The 19,003-nt window shown below is 41.7% G+C and overlaps 1 protein-coding gene across 5 annotated transcripts in view; it reads left to right on the top strand.

Annotated features, from left to right (window-relative positions):
* Positions 1 to 4,972, top strand: part of LOC121289969 (carbohydrate sulfotransferase 15-like) — a 75,700-nt gene extending 70,728 nt beyond the window's left edge. For 4 of the 5 annotated variants that reach the window (XM_041209995.1, XM_041209992.1, XM_041209994.1 and 1 more), the window contains 2 exons: positions 52 to 199; positions 1,935 to 4,972. In XM_041209995.1, coding sequence (XP_041065929.1) covers positions 52 to 199; positions 1,935 to 2,122 — 336 coding nt within the window. In that variant the 3' untranslated portion in view covers positions 2,123 to 4,972. Of the gene's footprint in view, positions 1 to 51; positions 200 to 1,934 lie in introns of those variants that run through there. The other variant, XR_005945685.1, reaches the window with a different exon arrangement.
* Positions 4,973 to 19,003: the final 14,031 nt, after the last annotated feature.

The following is a 19,003-nucleotide window of genomic DNA, read 5'->3' as shown; positions in this document are numbered from 1 at the left end:
ACCGATGAACAAGGGTAGAATTGCCAAACAATATGTTGTCTTTTTTTTTAGGTGAGATTGCAAATTGGGTTGTATGCAGTCTTTCTGTGGGACTGGTATGCAGTTTATAACCGAAACCAATTCCTCATTCTCCGACTGGAAGAACATGCCGCTAACTTGAAAAAGAGTATGCACAGAGTCTTCGAATTCTTGAGCTTGGGTATGATTTCAGATTAAACTGCGCTTCTGTGCTAAAAGCATTGGTTAATAAAATATATTTCTAGAGTACATTAGTCAATAGCAGTATGCTTCGTTAAGTATATTGTTGTGAACTCAGAGGATCAGCAGATTCAATACTTAGATTCATTCAGCAAATACTCAAATTGAAGTAAATTTTGACACATTGGGCCTGGATTTCAACCCCTCAATTATGCCACTTCTAAATAGTTCGGAGCTGGTGTTAATCTTTCTTGAATGGTTAAGTGAAAGTAACACTCAAGATTTCCTTAACATGTATTTGTCTTTTAAAAGCCCTCCTGGCTGAAGGTTGTTCTTCAGCCCATTCCCTCCAAGACAACCCCTTTCCCATATAATTTTGTATATTGCAATGAAGTTCTTGCTTTAGACTACTACCTCAAAAATCCAGACCTGTGGGGTTGTCAATTCTTTTGGATTGTATGGCCACTGCTTCTAGCAACCCGGGAAATAAAAGGCTTTGTTTTCACGGTATGTGCTTGTTGTAAAAAATTCTATTAAGCAATCAAGTAGGAATCCAGTCCCTAACAGTATTCTAAAGATAGTCATGGGGGTAAAGGAAGAGTAGGAAGCCAAATTCAGGAAGTCCTAACTGAATAATTATTTAGTTTCTATGGATTTTTATTCTTCATTATGATTGTGTAGTTAGAATGTGACCCTGCTAGCCCAACAGCTGGTATATATTCATACTGGGCAAAGTAATAGCAATATATCGGATTCAATGGTACTGTAATAGAATAAGAAAACATTTCGTGGTTATTTGGGAGCAAAATAGATCTGTAAATTTCATGATGGAATGACACAAACCAAGCTAGGTTATGGCTTTGAGCACTGGGGTTTAAATCAGCTTTGTAAATACCTGAATTTGAGAGCCTTATTGTTGAAATGCTTCCCTCCTAAAATTCAGACAAGCAGAAACTTTATGCATAATTGACGCTAGACATTAATGGCCACAATAATTCTGAATGTTAATTGGACCTGATTAACTGAATTTATAAGTGGTTCAAATGATAATTTACTCTTGATACCGTGCTTACTAGTCAGTAGCCTCTTCACAATAAATTCACGATAAATTCCATTGACTCCAGCAATAAAACCAAAGCTTTGTTAAACTGGCTCACAGAAATACCAGCCTTTCAGTGAACCTGCTTTTCAGTTGGAAGTTGAAGCTGCTCAGCTGTTTTTTTGGTCAACTCCCAAACACATCTTTCCTGATCATCAGATTAACCAAGCTACCAAAGAAGTTACTAGTGTAAATAGGAATGCGTACAAAGCTGAATTGGTAACCTAATGCCTCCCTCTTTTTTTAAAAAAATGCTTTATTAAGCACTGGCAATCTATGCTTCAGGTTAATTTTCTATTACAGGGTATGTTTTAAATCATAAGAGAATAATGTCATTGAATATTAATGAATATCTAGCTATTGGTTTAAGAAATGACACACTAATAACTGCACTGAACCATGCTATTTAACTCAAAAGTAAACCATCTTCCTTGTCATTTTCAGTCTCGATTTACTGGCACAAAACTCATCCAAATATATCTTGTTCCTTATTTAAATCATGGCAGGATAAGGAACAAAAATAAAAGACAACTCTCAGAGGAAAGAAAAGGAGTGCCAAATTCAGAAGGGAAGGTTTAAGTTTGCTGTGCTATTATTAGATTTCTTTTCCTAAAGCTCTACTGTTACTTTTCAACAGGAAATTTGACAGAGCAACAAGAGGCAGCCATCATCAACAATCCTGCGTCAAATACCAGGCGTCCCAAAGACAAAAGCCTTGGACCTATGTTGCCAGAAACTAGGAGAATTCTCGAGGATTTCTATAGGCCATTTAACGAAAAGCTGTCTTTGCTACTAAATGATGATTCTTTCTTATGGGAAAAATAAATACAGACCAAATTCACAAAACTGTAAAATATCAAATGTTTTGTATAATGCTTTTTTCACTATTGTGGAATGTTCAACAAAATGTTGATGTTCAAGTTAAAAAGTTATTTTTTTAAGTTTATTTTTAAACTCTTATCTGAAGACTTGTCCAAAACTCAGCAAAAGGCTTGTTTGAAATTTAACCCTAATTATAAAGAATGTTATCCATAATGCCCGCATTTAACTTCCCATGAAATATATAGATTCATAACATTTGACACTGTGACCATCATAAATCAAAAGCCCTAAGTTTGTGTAAATAATTTTTTTAAAAAAGTAATTCCTCATGATTGTTTTAAATATTTTGTAGGATTTTCAATGACACATGTATTTGGTAAAAAATGAAATCTTTGCAGAATATGTTTAAATATTGCTGCCAAACATACATAAGGGGTTTCAATAGTGCCTACTTTAGTCTTCCAGGAATTCATATACCATAATTATGGTTTGGTAATGGATGTAAGAACTACTATTTTTAACTTATTTTCTATTCCTTCCCTCCCTGTTGGTTCATGCCTTGGAGCTGTAGAGGAATCTCTCCAATGATTGTGAGGATTCAATTTTGCAAAATTCATTATCTTCATTTGCCACCAGTCAAGAATAATTGCAAACTTTTGTTTCCTGTTTGCATGTTCTCAAACAGATAATCAGGCTGTCTTAGTTTTGCCTGGAAGCAAGTAAATTATGACTGGTGAAATGTTAATTATTACATCCATGGATTGAATTGGATAAAATTCAGTGTGTTTTCAGGGTGCATGTGCACAGAAAAACTATTTTTGTGTGTAACACTCAGTTACTGTTATACACAGAAGCTTGCACTCCATATTATGCAATTAATCTATGATTTGGTTTTACTGGGAATGCTTTGCTGTCCACAGTCACACCATCTGTTTTTGTCAAGAACTGTTAGGAAAGATTGTGTAGCAGTGCCCCCTATTGTCCAAGTGGTTTATAATTAGAAAGATAACTTACGCTGGTTCAAAGAATCTTAAATGTTTGTGGTAATAGACGTTAATTTGTCGTGAAATGTCAAACTTCATCAGAACAAAAGTTTTCCAAAGTTTGTCCTTGAAAACTGCATCAGGAAGAATATGCTTTAACTGGTTGATACTCCTTGGGAGCATTTAGCAATGAGTACCATTAACCTGCCGAATAGTGAAAGGGCTTTAAATATTTGAGAATACTAATATTTTTCTGAATTAATTTTTATATTCAACAGGGCTAATAGAATAATGGAACACCTTTTTACCTCTGTTACCTAGTCAGTTATTTCCAGGTCAAGCTTAATCTAGTGATTTACAAAGTAAAGCAGATTTTCAGTGTAGCTCAACAATAGGTCACAACTTTCAGCGTCATTAACCAGTTTTTTAATACAAATCTAATGTCCTGTTTTTCTCTTTTTAGTTAGTGCTCTTTTTAAAAACAAGAGAAAATGAGTGCAGAGGAATTGAACCTTACAAAAAAAAGTGTAAATTCAGAAAAAAATAAAGTTTTCTATTAAATATCCCTAAAACTCAAAAATAGTGAGTTTAAAAGAGAATGGCCCAAGCTAAAAATCAATCTCCAATAACTTACGTTGGTCATGGACAGTACTTCAATGGATCTCACCGTCAGATTCTTGCTAAACTTCCAGATAGTTATTTTTAAATTAAAGCTAAAATATATATTGTGGCTCCAACCTACTTACCTGTCATTATGATGATGGGATAATAAATTGGAAAATTATCTACAGAGGCACTGTTGCGATCTTGCTTTCAGTGAAAAATGCCTTCATCTGTGAACTGGATCAGCCTATGATGACTTTAGTCTTCAAGGGGCTCTGTGGTAATTTGACTGAGTTCATTATTGCATTGTCCTTGCAGTATTCTGGTGGTGCTTAATCATTACCTGACTGTATAACATGGGTGTCCACAGCTACTAGGAGTGTGGGGGATGTTGGGGCGGTGGAGGTTAGGGTAAGCAACAACATTTTGAAGGTACATTTGAATTTTTTAATAACTTTTTTCTAGTTCCATTCATTGAGCACAAGGACACTTGCCCAAATGTTCTGGCATTGCTGGATGTTTTATCGATGAGATTGAGCAGTGGGAGCCAGCTGTTACTTATTGGGTGTTTTTTTGGAAGAACAAAGGAAGACTGGCTCATTGTTAGCCTCTCATTCTCATTTACAGGCAGTGGTGCTGCTGCCTAGCAATCTCTATGCAGAACTGGCAGCGTAGGTTCTGGATTGGACCACAGCTACTCTGGATAATTCTGCAATCTGCTGCATGACTCCCTGTATCATCAGTCATTTAAAAGTGGGGTGTGGGGGGGGTGGGGGTTGGTGCGTCCCTCCATCACTTGGCCACAGTTTCCGTTTCCTGCTTCTGTGTTTCACTGTATGGCAACCACTGAGTTTTAAACAACCATTTTTAGAACAGGAACTTTCTTTACCAAGTCTGAAGTGTACATTAAGAATTAGTTTTCATTAAGGCTGCCATCATTTTTATTCCTGTTTAAGGACTGCTTGTTAATTTCCTGCCCCTCCCTGATGATATTCCACATATGGAGTGTGGAGGTAATTGTTGAGAACCATTGTTGCATTCTGCAGCGTTACAAATTTGCAAGCATGCAATGTATAACCACAACCACCAGTTCACACAAACGTGTTAACTCAGTGCTATGAAAACCACTGTATCTCAATACACTTCATGCATAATTTGAAAACATCAAGCCATTTCCTATTCATTTCTATATAACTGACCACATTTTCTCATCACAGATTGTTAATTGTACTGCCTATTTTTCTACAATAAACACAATTAATCTGAACCTAATGCGTCTATACTGAAATATTTTTGTTCAATGCAGACATAGAATGCCTTGCTTTTGCTCCCAAGAAAGTAAGATGTTTGTGTGAACAGTTAAGTTTGCCTTTTGATCTTTGCTTCTGTTGCAATACATCTACAACCTCTGTTTTCATGCCTTCATTTTAGTATATTATGATTTCCTTTTGTTCTATTTTCAGATCCTTCTACCCTTTCAGTTTCTCTACAATCTTGCTTAATCATCTGCTGAACAAGATAAATAACACACAGTGAGACTCCATGGCATTTTGGGAAAACAAAATGTAACTTTAATATATAAATGCAAGCTGTATATTTTGTCATTATGTGGAAATTCTGCTGCAGTCACTGAAGGGCTAATTGATACAAACTGAAACTAATGTTTGTGCCAATTACTAGAATTTAGTTCAATTTAAGATTGGTGGCGTTTAGTGAAAGTGCAAGCCAGGTATTTTTGAGAACCATCCAGTCAGATTTCCTTACCAACTATGGGGCTAGAAGACTCTGGCCTTTCTGATACAATATTACTTTTAAGCCCTGATGAGCACAGCAGAGAGCCTGCAAATTAGGCCGTAAACTAGATATCTGGGATTCAGGCTACCCACACAGCTTCAGTAGTCTCATATAGAGGGGCACTTGCCCCAAACTGCCCAAAAAAGGGTGTAGCCAGCGGAGGGGACTCCAAGGCTGGATATTTTCTGTCCTAGCAATTTGCCAAAGTCCTGATGCAGCATGTGAAGGCTGCCAGTCAGATGTGGGAGCAACCTGGAGGGCCAGTCTGGGTCATGGCTTTGTCCCTTCTACCAGGAAATCTATTTACCTTAACTCACTTAATGGCGAGAGTGTGCATGCTATTGTAATGAGATGAGCTCCCTTTGACTGTCATATGCTTGCAGGGTTAATGTTGGCAGGGTTAGCACCAAAGGCCAGTCTGAAGAACACACACAGACACCATGGATGGATTTTTGAGGTCTATATTTTCCTCATAATTTTTTGAGGAATGATATTCGTTCATGCAGGATAAATAATTGAACAAATTTAATGCTTATACCATTGATGGTGACCATATGATTAAACAGCATGTCCTGTCTTCACACTGAGCATACTGTCCATTGTGATGTGTGGCACTATTGCTGTGCTACATGGGATAGATTCAGAACAGATCTAGCAGCTCAAAACTAGGCATCCATGAGGCACTGTTGGCCATCAGCAGCAACAGGATTGTATTCAATTGTAATCTATAACATCACTTTAGCCCTCTCTTACCATCAAGCCAAAGGATCTATCTTGGTTCAATGAAGATAAAGGATGGCATGCCAAGAACAGCACTAGGCATACCTAAAAGTGAGGTGTCAGCCAGGTGAAGCCACAACACAGGACTACTTGTGTGCCAAACAGCAGAAGTTGCATGTTGTAGACACAGCTAAGCAAATCCCACAACTACCGGATTAGATCAAAGTTTTGCAGTCCTGATACATCCAGTCGTGAATGGTGTTGGACAATTAAACAACTAACAGGAGCAGGAGTCTCCACAAATATCCCCATCCTCGATGATTGGGGAGCCCAGCTAGACGGTCCAAAAGACAAGGCTGAAACACCTGCAACCATCTTCAGCCAGAAGTGCCAAGTGGATGATCATTTCTATCCTCCTGAAGTCCTCAGCATCAGTCTTTAGCCAATTTGATTCACTCCATGTGATAGCAAAAGAGAGGCTGAAGGCATTGGAAACTAAAGGATATCGGCCCTGACAACATTCCAGCAATAGTACTGAAGACTTGTGCTCCAGAACCAGCTGTGCCTGTAGACAAACTGTTATATTACAGCTACAACACTGGCATCTACCCAGCAACATGGAAAATTGCCCAGGTATGTCCTGTACACAAGAAGCAGGACAAATCCAATCCAACATCCTCTCGATCATCAGTAAAGTGATGGAAGGTGTTGTCAACAGGCAAGTGGCACTTGCTCTAATAACCTGCTCATTGATGCTTTGGGTTCTACCAGGGCCACTCAGCTACTGATTTCATTACAGCCTTGGCCTAAGCTTAGACAAAAGAACTGAACTCAAGGGTGGAGGTGAGAGTGACTGCCTTTGATGACAAGGCAGCATTTAACTGAATGAAACATCAAAGTGCCATAGTAAAATTAGCGCCAATGAGGATCATCAGGAAAACTCCACTGGTTGGAGTCATACCTAGCACAAAGGAAGACTGTTGTGGTTATTGGAGTCCAATCATTTCTGACTCAGGATATCACTGTAGGAGTTCTTCAGAGTAGTGTCCTAGGCTCAACCATCTTCAGCTGCTTCATCAATGACCTTCCTTCCATCATAAGGTTAGTGGAGATGTTTGCTGGTGATTGCTCCTCAGATACTGAAGCAGTCTATGTCAATAAGCAGCATGACTTGGACAACATTTCTGGCTTGGCCTGATAAGGGGAAAGTAACATTTGTGTCACAAAAGTGCCAGACTATGACCATCTCCAACAAGAGAGAGTCCAACAACCTCCCCTTGACATTCAATGGCATTATCATTACTGAATCCCCCACTATCAACATCGTACAAATTACCGTTGACCAGAAACTTAACTGGATCAGCCATCTAAAAACTGGCTACAAGAGCAGGTCAGATATTCTGAATTCTGAGGTGGGTATCCTACCTTCTGATTCTCAAAGCCTGTCCACCATTTACAAGGCACAAGTCAGGAGCGTGATGGAATACTCTCCGCTTGCCTGGATGAGTGCAGCTCCCACAACACTCAAGAAGCTTGACACCATCCAGGACAAAGCAGCCCACTTGACTGGCACCCCATCCACCACCTTAAAAATTCACTCCCTCCACCACTGATGCACAGTGGCAGCTGTGTGTATCATCTACAAAATTCACTGCAGCAACTCACCAAGGCTCCTTCGACAGCACCTTCCAAACTCGCGACCTCTAACGCCTAAAAGGACAAGGGCAGCAGATACACCTGCAAATTTCCCTCCAAACCACACACCATCCTCACTTGGAAATATATTGCCATTCCTTCATTGTCGTTGGGTCAAAATATTGGAACTCCATACATAACAGCACTGTGGGTGTACTTGCAATAGATGGACTGCAGCAGTTCGAGTGGGCAGCACACTACGTCTTCTCGAAGGCAATTAAGGATGGGAGGAGTTGTGGGGAGGAGGCGGTGTGGTGGTAATGTCACTTAACTAGTAATCCAAAGGCTCAGGCTTATGCTTTAGGGACAGGTGTTCAAACCCCACCCATAGCAGCTGGTGGATTTTAAATTCAGTTCATAAAATCTGGAATTGAAAGCTAGTCTAATGTTGACTATGAAACCATTGCCAATTGTCATGAAAACTCATCTAGTTTATTAATGTCCTTTAGGGAAGGAAATCTGCCATCCTTACCTGACCAGATTTACATGAGACTCAAGACCAACAGCACTATGACTGCCCTCTGAAATGGCCAGCAAGCCACTCAGTTCAAGGCAATTAGGGATGGGCAACAAAGGCTGTCCTTGCCAGCAACACCAACAATTATTGAGACATCCACCCATGTATTGTTTCTAAAGTTTAATGGAGTAGTTTTAGGGACACCAGTCCCCTCTCAACCTAAGTGAATGCAAAGAGCTTAGGTACAGCTTGACAGAATTTTATGATAGGGCACTGCTAGAGTTTAACCAGCTCAAACCACACAGGGTGCTGGTAAGCTCCCTGTCCAGCTAAGAACACCTGATTGGGGTAAAATAATGTATTTTCAATGCCATTTGCACTGAAGTAATGATGAGAGATCAGAAAAACCCCTTTAGAAATTCCACCTCCAAGTTGACATAAGGATGCAACTTAGATGAAATGCTTGACGGCCTCTGGGAGACATGAGGAACTCCACACAAACAAGAGCCAGGATAGAAAATTGAGGAGGAGGAAATGAAATAGCTAAATCTTAAGTAGTGCAAAACATTGAAGAGAATTGTTTCACTCAAAGTTTGTTAAAAAAAAAACTTCTGATAGATTAAAAGGTTGATTCTCCAAGTGAGTGGTCCTGGTAAAGGTCAGCGCTCATAAGAACAGGAGTTTGGGTCATTTAACACTTTGAGCCTTTTTTGCCATTTAATGAGATCGTGGCTGGCCTGTGTCCTAACCCCATACACCTGCTTACTTTATACCCCTTAATACTCTTAGACAGCAACAGTCCAGGAATCTCAGATTTACACTCATGCCACACGTTGGCCAGTGAATTGCAATGCTGTGGCCCCTGAATTTTTTTGTCCATTATTGATTGAAATATATAAAAACCCAGGGCTGTGGCCCATGATTTCCCAGCCTACATTCCTATGAGTGCTGCACCTCACTGAAAAAACCCAACTGAGGATCAGCCCTTATGTTTCCAACAATGCCCATTGTCACTGAGTGAATTTGTTGTTGATTGACAAGATAAAATATTGCTAATTTCACCTGGTCATACTCTCGCCTCTAAACAAGAAGATCATGTGCACAAGCTCCGCTGTAGGATTTGCGCACATAATCTAGGTTCTCACTTCACTGAAGTGTTTAAGGGTTTCCATGTTTTGCTTCAAATGAGTTATTAAATTCCTTTCCCACCTGCCTGTTTTGGTGGATGTTAAATATCCCATGGCACCATTTGAATAGTAGGGAGTTCACCTGGTCCCCTCACCAATATTCTTTCCTCAAACAACAGCGATAAAAATTGATTCATTCATTTTGCTGTTTGTGACCAAAACAGCTCATGTTTTGCCTAAATAACAATAAATTCACAAGTATAATTCAATGTATTTGAAGCATTTTGATATATTTTTGAGAGGCTTGATAAGGCGTAATACCAATCCAGGTTCTTTCTTATTTACAAATAGTCAGTTTGGTGTGATAGCGATAGCAACTGAAGTTCTGAACCACTTTCACAATAAAGTTTTCAAGACTGTCATGAGGCTATGTGTCCCTTTATTTTTGAAAATTTGATTTTTCAACTTTCAACTGACTTGAAATTTTGCGATTTGAAATGGAACAGAACAAGCTACTTAAAAATGCAAGGCCACCTACAAAGGTGAAGGTGAAAAACCAAAAACTTTCAGAGACCCATTGAAATTCGTCACTGTCTAAAGAAGAGACATTAAAATACAAAGTGCTGGATATTGAAACAATGGCTGCCACAGACAGACTCACCCAAACCCCTTTGGAAATACACAATGGATGAAGTATAAGAGGCCAGGATGCAGCTGCTGCAGAGAGATTGAAAGAAAGAATTCAGCAGAAGGGACAGGCTGAAAGCTCTTCCTCTCTCTCTTTTGGAACAAGTGTATTTACCGGTTCAGAAGACAATGTCACTAGAAATCTACCAGCAAACTGAGATCTCATAATAATTGCAACATTCTACATCTGACCGCATCCACGAACCCAGCCAATTCAAATCGACCACAACATTTAAAATCTAAGCTTCAAGGACAATCAATGGTTAAAATAATATACGGTTAATTATCCTTTTTTATATTGGACTCTAACTTCCCATCTTTTTGATAACTGTGAATGACATTGCATTTTAGTATTTTTCTTGGGTTTAATGGTTAATAAATTTGGGCTTTCTTTGACTCAAGAAAACCTTGTTTGATTAGCTCCTTATTGTTCAGAGCTTAAATAGTTAAATACATTTGGATTCAGGAAAGGCATATCCTGGTTTAAAAGAAACTTAAACCTTTGTTGTGACCAACCGAGGAGGCTAATTAGAGGGGACCCTGTTCATTCTTCCTTACCTGGTCATAACAAGAGAATTATTCTTGTGGCCAAAAGATTTATTCCACATTTATGCATTGATGTTGACTATGATTCAGCAACAGTGAAAGAAGAGTGACATAGTTTAAAGGCAGTTTGATGAGTGACTTGGAAGGAAACTTGCAGGTGGTGGCTTTCCCATGTGTCTGTTTCCCTTATCCTTCAGGTGGTAGAAGTTGTGGGTTTGTAAGGTGCTGTTGAAGGAGGTTTGGTGAGTTGCTGAGTGAATCTTGTAGATCAGGGCTGGGGAGCCCATGGGCCTTTGCACTTTTTCATCCAGTCCACAGTGAGATTTCAAAAAATATATCATCTGCATATGACGCCTATGTCTCTAGCATTTTAGTCTTTGCACTTCCCTGCCCATCTCCCGAAAGCTGTCGAAATGGACCACCCCGCACCCCCACCCCCCGGGCTACACTCTGGGCCAGCCGCTGCCAAGTTCTGATGACTGAGCCTTGGCCACAGTCACCAGAGAGAATGGGGAGAGAGTGAGGCCCCAGATCTAGGAGCAGGAGCGCAGGTCAGGGACAGGAAGCTGCCAGCTACTGATTGGGTGGTAAAGTATGAGTAACCCAGGATGGGGATAAAGGAAGCAGGACACCCGGCTCCATCCGGGGCTCACTCCCACCTCCCCCCTCTCAGCTCTATTTGTGTCCCAGGACAGGGGCTCAGGCCCTGAAGACTGAGGAAGACGACCAGGCTCCAGGCCCAGGTGCAGCCTTGGACTGGGAGTTGGCCAGAGCCTTGGGTTGTTGAGTTATGCCCTGGGCTAGTTTGGGGGTGAGACAGAGTGGGAATCGGAGAGAGAGAGAGAGCGAGAGAGACAGTGTGGGAATCAGAGAAACAGAGACAGACAGAGTGGGAATTGGTGAGAGAGACAGACAGTGGGGATTGGAGAGAGAGAGAGAGACAGGATCATAGAGTCATACAGTTATTCAGCACAGAAATAGGCCCTTCGGCCCATCGTGTCCATGCCGGCCACCAAGCACCTATTTATTTTAATCCCATTTTCCAACACTTAGCCCATAGCCCTTTATGCTATAGCGTTTCAAGTGCTCATTCGAATACTTCTTAAATGTTATGAGGGTTCCTGCCTCTACCACCCCCTCAGGCAGAGAGTTCCAGATACCCCCCACACTCTGGTGAAAAAGTTTTTCCTCCAGTCCCCTCTAAACCTCCTGCCCCTTACCTTAAATCTCTGCCCTCTGGTTATTGACACCTCCACTAAGGGAAAAAGTTTCTTCCTATCCACCCTATCTATGCCCCTCATATTTTGGAAACCTTTATCAGGTCCCCCCTCAGCCTTCTCTGCTCTAATGGAAACAACCCCAGCCTATCCAGTCTCTCTTCATGGCTAAAATGCTCCAGCCCAGCCAACATCCTCGTGAATCTCCTCTGCACCCTCTCCAGTACAATCACATCCTTCATATAGTGTGGTGACCAGAACTGCACACAGTACTCCAGCTGTGGCCTAACTAGTGTTTTATATAACTCCAAAATAACCTCCCTGCTCTTATATTCTATGCCTTGGCTAATAAAGGCAAGTATCCAATATACCTTCTTAACCACCTTACCTATCTGTGCTGTTACCTTCGGAGACCTATGGACATGTACATCAAGGTCTCTGGGATCCTCTGTACTTCCTAAGGTCCTACCATTCATTGTGTATTCCCTTGCTGTGTTAGTCCTCCCAAAATGCATTACTTCACACTTCTCAGGGTTAAATTCCATTCTCTGCCCATCTTACCAGCTCATCTATATCATCCTGTAATCTAAGACTTTCTCCTCATTATTTACGACACCACCAATTTTCATGTAATCTGCAAACTTACTGATCATACCTCCTTTATTCATGTCTAAATCATTAATGTACACTACAAACAGCAAGGGTTCCAGCACCGAACCCTGTGTTACACCACTCATCACAGACTTCCAATCGTAAAATCAAACTTCGACCATCACCCTCTGCCTCCTGCCACAAAGCCAATTTTGGATCCAGTTTACTAAATTGCCCTGGATCCCATGGGCTCTTACCTTCTTGACCATTCTCCCATGTGGGCCTTTGTCAAAAGCCTTAGTGAAGCCTCTGTAAACTACATCAATTGCCCTAACCTCATCTACACAATTAGTCACCTCCTCGAAAAATTCAATCAAATTTTTTTAGACATGATCTCCCCCGGACAAAGCCATGCTGACTAGCCCTGATTAATCCCTGCCTCTCCAAGTGGAGATCAATCCTACCCCTCAGGATTTTTCCAATAGTTTCCCTACTACTGATGTTAGACATAGTGGCCTGTAATTACCTGGTTTACCCCTACTACCCTTCTTGAATAAGGGTACCACATTTGCTGTCCTCCAGTCCTCTGGCACCTCTCCTGTTGCCAGACAGGATTTGAAAATTAGTGTCAGAGCCCCTGCAATCTTCCCCCTTGCCTCACATAGCGGCCTGGGATACATCGCATCTGCGCCTGGGGATTTATCCACTTTTAAGCCACTAAAACTACTAATACCTCCTCCCTTTCAATGCTTCTTTGTTCAAGTATATCACAGTCCCCCTCCTTGATTTCTACACCTACATCGTCCTTCTCCAGAGTGAACACAGATGAAAGTTAATCATTTAAAACCTCACCTACGTCTTCTGGCTCCATGCACAGATTGCCACTTTGGTCCCTAATTGGCTTTATTCTTTCCCTGGCTATCCTCTTGCCTTTAATATATTTAGAAAATGCCTTGGGATTTCCTTTATCTTGCCCGCCAGTGTTTTTTCATGGCCCCTCTTCACTCTCCTAATTACTTTTTTAAGTACACCCCGCTATACTTTCTATACTCCTCTAGGGCTTCTGCTGTTTTCAGCCCTCTGTATCTGCCACAAGCCTTTTTTTATCTTATCCAAACCCCTATATCCCTTGACATCCAGGGTTCCTGGACTTGTTGGTCCCACCCTTCACCTTTATGGGAACATGTTGGCACTAAACTCTCACTATTTCCTTTTTGAATGACTCCCACTGGTCTGATGTAGACTTTCCTACAAGTAGCTGCTCCCAGTCCACTTTGGCCAGATCCTGTCTTAACATATTGAAATCGGCCTTCTCCAATTCAGGACCTTTATTTTCATTCCACATTTGTCCTTTTAAAAAACTACGTTAAATCTTACAGAGTTATGGTCGCGATCCCCGAAAAGCTTCCCCATTGACACTTCTACCACTTGCCCGACTTCATTCCCTAAGATTAGATCCAGTATTGCCCCTTCTCTTGTAGGACTTTCTACATGCTGGCTCAAAAAGCTCTCCTGGATGCACTTTAAGATTTCTGCCCCCTCTAAGCCTTTCACACTAAGACTAACCCAATTAATATTGGGGAAGTTGAAATCCCTTACTATTGTTACCTTATTATTTTTACACTTCTCTGAGATTTGCCTACATACCTGCTCCTCTATCTCCCCCTGACTGTTTGGAGGCCTACAGTACACTCCCAGCAAAGTGATTGCCCCCTTTTTGTTTTTAAGTTCTACCCATAAGGCCTCATTTGAGGAAACTTCTAAGATACCATCCCCCCTTACTGCAGTAATTGACTCCTTATTGCAATAATTCACTCCTTGATTCCTTGAGTGCAATGCTACCTCCTCTTTTACACCCCCCCTCAACCCCCCAACCACCCCCGATATGCCTGAAGATTCTACACCCTGGAATATTGAGCTGTCAGTCCTGCCCTTCCCTCAACCATATCTCTATGATAGCAACAATACTATATTCCAATGTGTTAATCAACACCCTCAATTCATCTGCCTTACTTGTACGACTCCGTGTGTTAAAATAGATGCAATCCAGCCTTGCATTATTCCCTTGTACCTTAACAAGTCTACATTTGCTCTGCCTTCCAGGTTGACTTAATTTCTCTTCTATATTTGGCTGTGCATCAACCCCTATTGTACCTCCACTCTGCATCACAGCCCCCCTGCCAAATTAGTTTAAACCCCACACCCCCCAAAAACAGAGCTAGCAAACCTCTCCGCCAGGATGTTGGCCCCGTTCCGGTTCAGATGGAACCCATCAGACTTGTACAGGCCCCACCTTCGCCAGAAACAGATCCAGTGATCCAAGAAACTAAAGCCCTCCATCCTGCGCCATCTCTTCAGCCACACATTCATCCTCTCTATCCTCCTATTCCTGTACTCACTAGCATGTGGCACAGGGAGTAATCCAGAGATTACAACCTTTGAGGTCCTGTTTTTCAATCTGCGGACTTAGCTCCCAAAGTTCTGGTTGCAGGACCTCATCTCTCTTTCTACCTATGTCGTTGGTGCCAATGTGAACAATGACCACTGACTGTTCACCCTCCCCCTTCAGAATGCCCTGCAGCTGTTCAGTGACATCCTTGACCCTGGCACCAGGGAGGCAACATACCATCCTGGAGTCACATCTACAGCCGCAGAAGTGCCCATCTGCACCCCTCACTATTGAGTCTCCTACCATTATTGTTCTTGCACTCTTACTCCTCCCCCCTTGTGCAGCTGAGCCACCCACAATGCCGTGAACTTGACTCGTGCTGCACTCTCCAGAGGAACCTTCACCCTCACCATTTTCCAACACAGAAAAACGGTTCTTGAGTGAGATGCACTCTGGGGATTTCCTGCCTCCCTTCTTCTGACTGGTGGTCACCCATTCCCTCCCTGACTGCACTACCTTGAGCTGTGGAGTGACCACATCTAAAACCGTGCTATGCACGTAACCCTCAGCCTCGCGGATGCACCGCTGTGTCTCCAGCTGATGCTCAAGCTCCGAAATCCGTTGCTGAAGCGGGTCAAGCCGGTGGCACTTCCTGCACATGTGCTCATCCAGACTGTAAGGAGTGTCTAAGAATTCCCACTTGCTGCAGGCCGTACAACACATGGGACTGAGCTCGACAGAGACAGAGTGGGAGTTGGAGAGAGCGAGTGAGAGAGAGAGACCGATTGGAAATCAGAGAGAAGCAGAGTGGGAATCAGAGAGAGAGAGTGGGAATAGGAGAGAGAGAGAGAGACAGAGTGGGAATTGGAGAGAGAGAAAGAGACAGAGTGTGATTTGGAGAGAGGCAGACAGACAGAGTGGGAAAGAGACAGAGAGAGAGGCAGAGTGGGAATCAGTGAGAGACAGACAGAAAAAGTAGGAAAGGAGAAAGAGAGACAAAGGGAGAGAAAAGCCAGTAGCAACATCATCAGTGCTAGCAGACATAACAAGGCTCATTTAGGAAAAGCAAACTCAGTCATCGCATTTAAGCAGTGGGTCAGAGCTGGGCCAAATGGTTTCTTTCAATGTACTTATTGCTGAATGCATGGCAAGCTAGTCAACATTCATAAAAGGTCAGAATAATGTCGAATTAGAGTCCTTCATAACAATAAATGGCAAGATTAGTTTGTAAGCTCCCTAATAGTTATATCATTGGACATTGCATTAAACAAGAAATAATTGGAGCTTGTAAAAAAGGCAATGTAATAATTTTCAGGGTCTATCTTCATATAGACTGGACAAGTCAAATTAGCAAAGGTAGTCTAGAAGATGAGTCTATAGAATACTTTTTCAACAGTTTCCTAGAAAATACATTGTGAAACCAATTAGGTATACAGATATTTTAAAAGTAGTACTGTGTAATGAGACAGGTTAATTAGTAATCGCATGGTAAAAGATCCTCTGGGAAAAGATGAATTCCAAGATACAATTGAATTCCATACTAAGTTTGAGATTGACACATTCCTGTCCAAAGCAAGAATCATAAGCTTAAAACAAAGTCAATTACATACAGTCGGCTAAAGTTGATTGGGTCAAAAGATTAAATGGTATGTCTTTGGCAGCCTTCTGTCTCATGAGATAATGATTTGAGCCTTGGTGGGCAACTCTGTGTTAAACTTTGCTTGCTGTGTCTCAGGAACCGCACTCTGGCATTGCATTCTCTGCTGCATTTCCTTCAGAGGAAGACAGTGGGCTGAGAAAGTGCAGGATTTGCTGCCCTCTGTTTTCTGTGGGCCCTCTGCATTTCTGCTCACGTTTTCTAATGCCACTCCAAACAGCCATCCTCCAGGGGTCACGGCTAACAGCGACTGTCTCCAAGTCATCTGTGTTGATGGCTGCTATCTTCATATTTCTCATGCAGGCATTCTTGTAGTATAAGTATGTACGTTCAGCCAGTCATGACCCAGTTTCCTACACATAAGGTCTTTGGGCATACTGCCATCAACCATCCAATTAACATGGTTGAACTAGTGCAGATGTAGTTGGCTTAGTAATTAGCGTATGTCGATGGAATTAGCATGCTCCCAGACCTTTGAATTGTTGCCCTTGTCCTGCCAAGAGATGCTGGGGACATATCTAAGATAGCACAGTTGGAAATTGTTCAGCCTTTTCTCCCGCCTAGCATATGTTGTCCTGGTCTGGCTACTGTAGAAGAGTGTGTTGAGGATGCAGGCTTGGCAGACATGCAATTTAGTGTTCTCAGTCAGGTTGTTGTTGGTCCACACTTTTCCCCTCAGCTTGTAGATAATAGCTGCAGCTTTTGCACTCTGTGTGCTGATTTCAGCATCAAGCGACAGATTGCTGGTGATCATGGAGCCTTGATATGTGAAGCTATTAACAATCTCCAGGGTCACATTGTCAATGCTGATAGATGGCAGTTTGGCAACATCCTGGATCATGAAATTTGTCTTCCTGATGCTAATGGTCAAACCAAACTCTTTACAAACGAGTGAGAGTCTGTCCATTTGCTCCTTGATGTGGAATATTAGTGCGGCATCATCAGTGTAGAGCAAATCTCTGACAAGGACTTGCTGCACCTTTGTCTTGGATCTCAGGCAGGCAAGGCTTGAACAGCTTTCCGTCAGTTCTGGTATGTAGATAGACACCCTCTGTAGATGAACTGAAGGTATATGACAGCAACGAAGAAAAGAATATGTCAAAGAGTCACAGCACCAGACGCAACCCTGTTTAACCCCAGTATAGATCTCACAGAGTTCTGATGTTGTGCTGTCATAGCTGACCTTACCCATCAGATTGTCATGGAAAGAAGAAATCACATTGAGCAGCTTCAGCTGGCAGCCAATTTTCTTCAGCAGCTTAATTAGACCTCTGTTCACATGGATGCCTGGGTGAAACTGATGAAGGCAATATATGTCTCCTTTGCTCACAACATTTTTCTTGCAGCTACTGGACTAGAATCATCATGTAGATGGTGGATCTTCCAGTTTTGAAATGACACTGGAATTTGGGATACATTCCAAGATATGCAGTCTGACAAGGGCAACATAGATAAATACTTCTCCCACAATTCTCACCAGGGTGATGACTCAATTGTTGTTGCAAGCTCTGTGGTCACCCTTGTTCTTGCACAGGATTACAGTCTTTCCATCATCCATATCCTGGGGCACTGTCCCTCCTCACAGCAAACACAGAGAAGTTGTACAGATGTTTCAGCAGTGCTGGTTTCCCATGCTTGATTGGTTCAGGCAGGATAGTACCATCACCATGTGCTTTGTCCATGGCAAGCAAGACAATTGTTCTGCTAAGCACCCCCACTGTAGGTTCAATAATCAGCTCTCTGATGACAGCCATGTTCTCTATGGTATCTAGAACTCCCAGCAACCTAGAGTACAACTCCCTAAAGTACAACTCAAGGTAGTGTTCCACCCATCTTTCCAATTGTTCATTGCACAATGATGACCTCTGCTGCCTTTGTTTTGAATGGAGCTGTTTTCTTTGCTGATAAAACTGTTACCTTTTTAATCCCATCATACATGCCCCTGGCATTCCCTGCATAGGAGGGCATCTGGATATTCTGGCAAAGTTGTAAACAGTAGTCAAAATGTATGGAAGTAAATAAACATTGGGAAAAATTTAAGGGAATGATTCAAAGTTTTCAAAGAAAAACCTTCCATTGAAAGCGGGCGAAAAGAGGATCTGGAGGCAGTAACCACCACCTAGCAGAGCAGGTGGGAAGAGGATCCAGGGGCAGTAATCACCAATTGCTAACCTATCCTGTCCAGTCCAGTTTGTGACTCCAGAGCGGAGCAGCTGTTCTATGAGTGAAAGCAAAGTTTGATACCATAGGAAAACAGATAAGTGATTGGTTGGCGAATATTTTGCTCAGTTATCTTCAAAACTCATGTAATTTAATAGTACTTATAAGGTTTTATTAGTTGTAGTAAGGTTTACTAGCAGTAGTAAAGGTTACTGGGAGTTGCAGCATTTATTAATTATAAATTAATTAAAAATAAAT

The sequence above is a fragment of the Carcharodon carcharias genome, chromosome 17, assembly GCF_017639515.1.
Source record: "Carcharodon carcharias isolate sCarCar2 chromosome 17, sCarCar2.pri, whole genome shotgun sequence".
Classification (NCBI taxonomy): domain Eukaryota; kingdom Metazoa; phylum Chordata; class Chondrichthyes; order Lamniformes; family Lamnidae; genus Carcharodon; species Carcharodon carcharias.
Note: the sequence above shows the minus strand (reverse complement) of the source record. Positions and strands in the feature narration are given on the sequence as shown.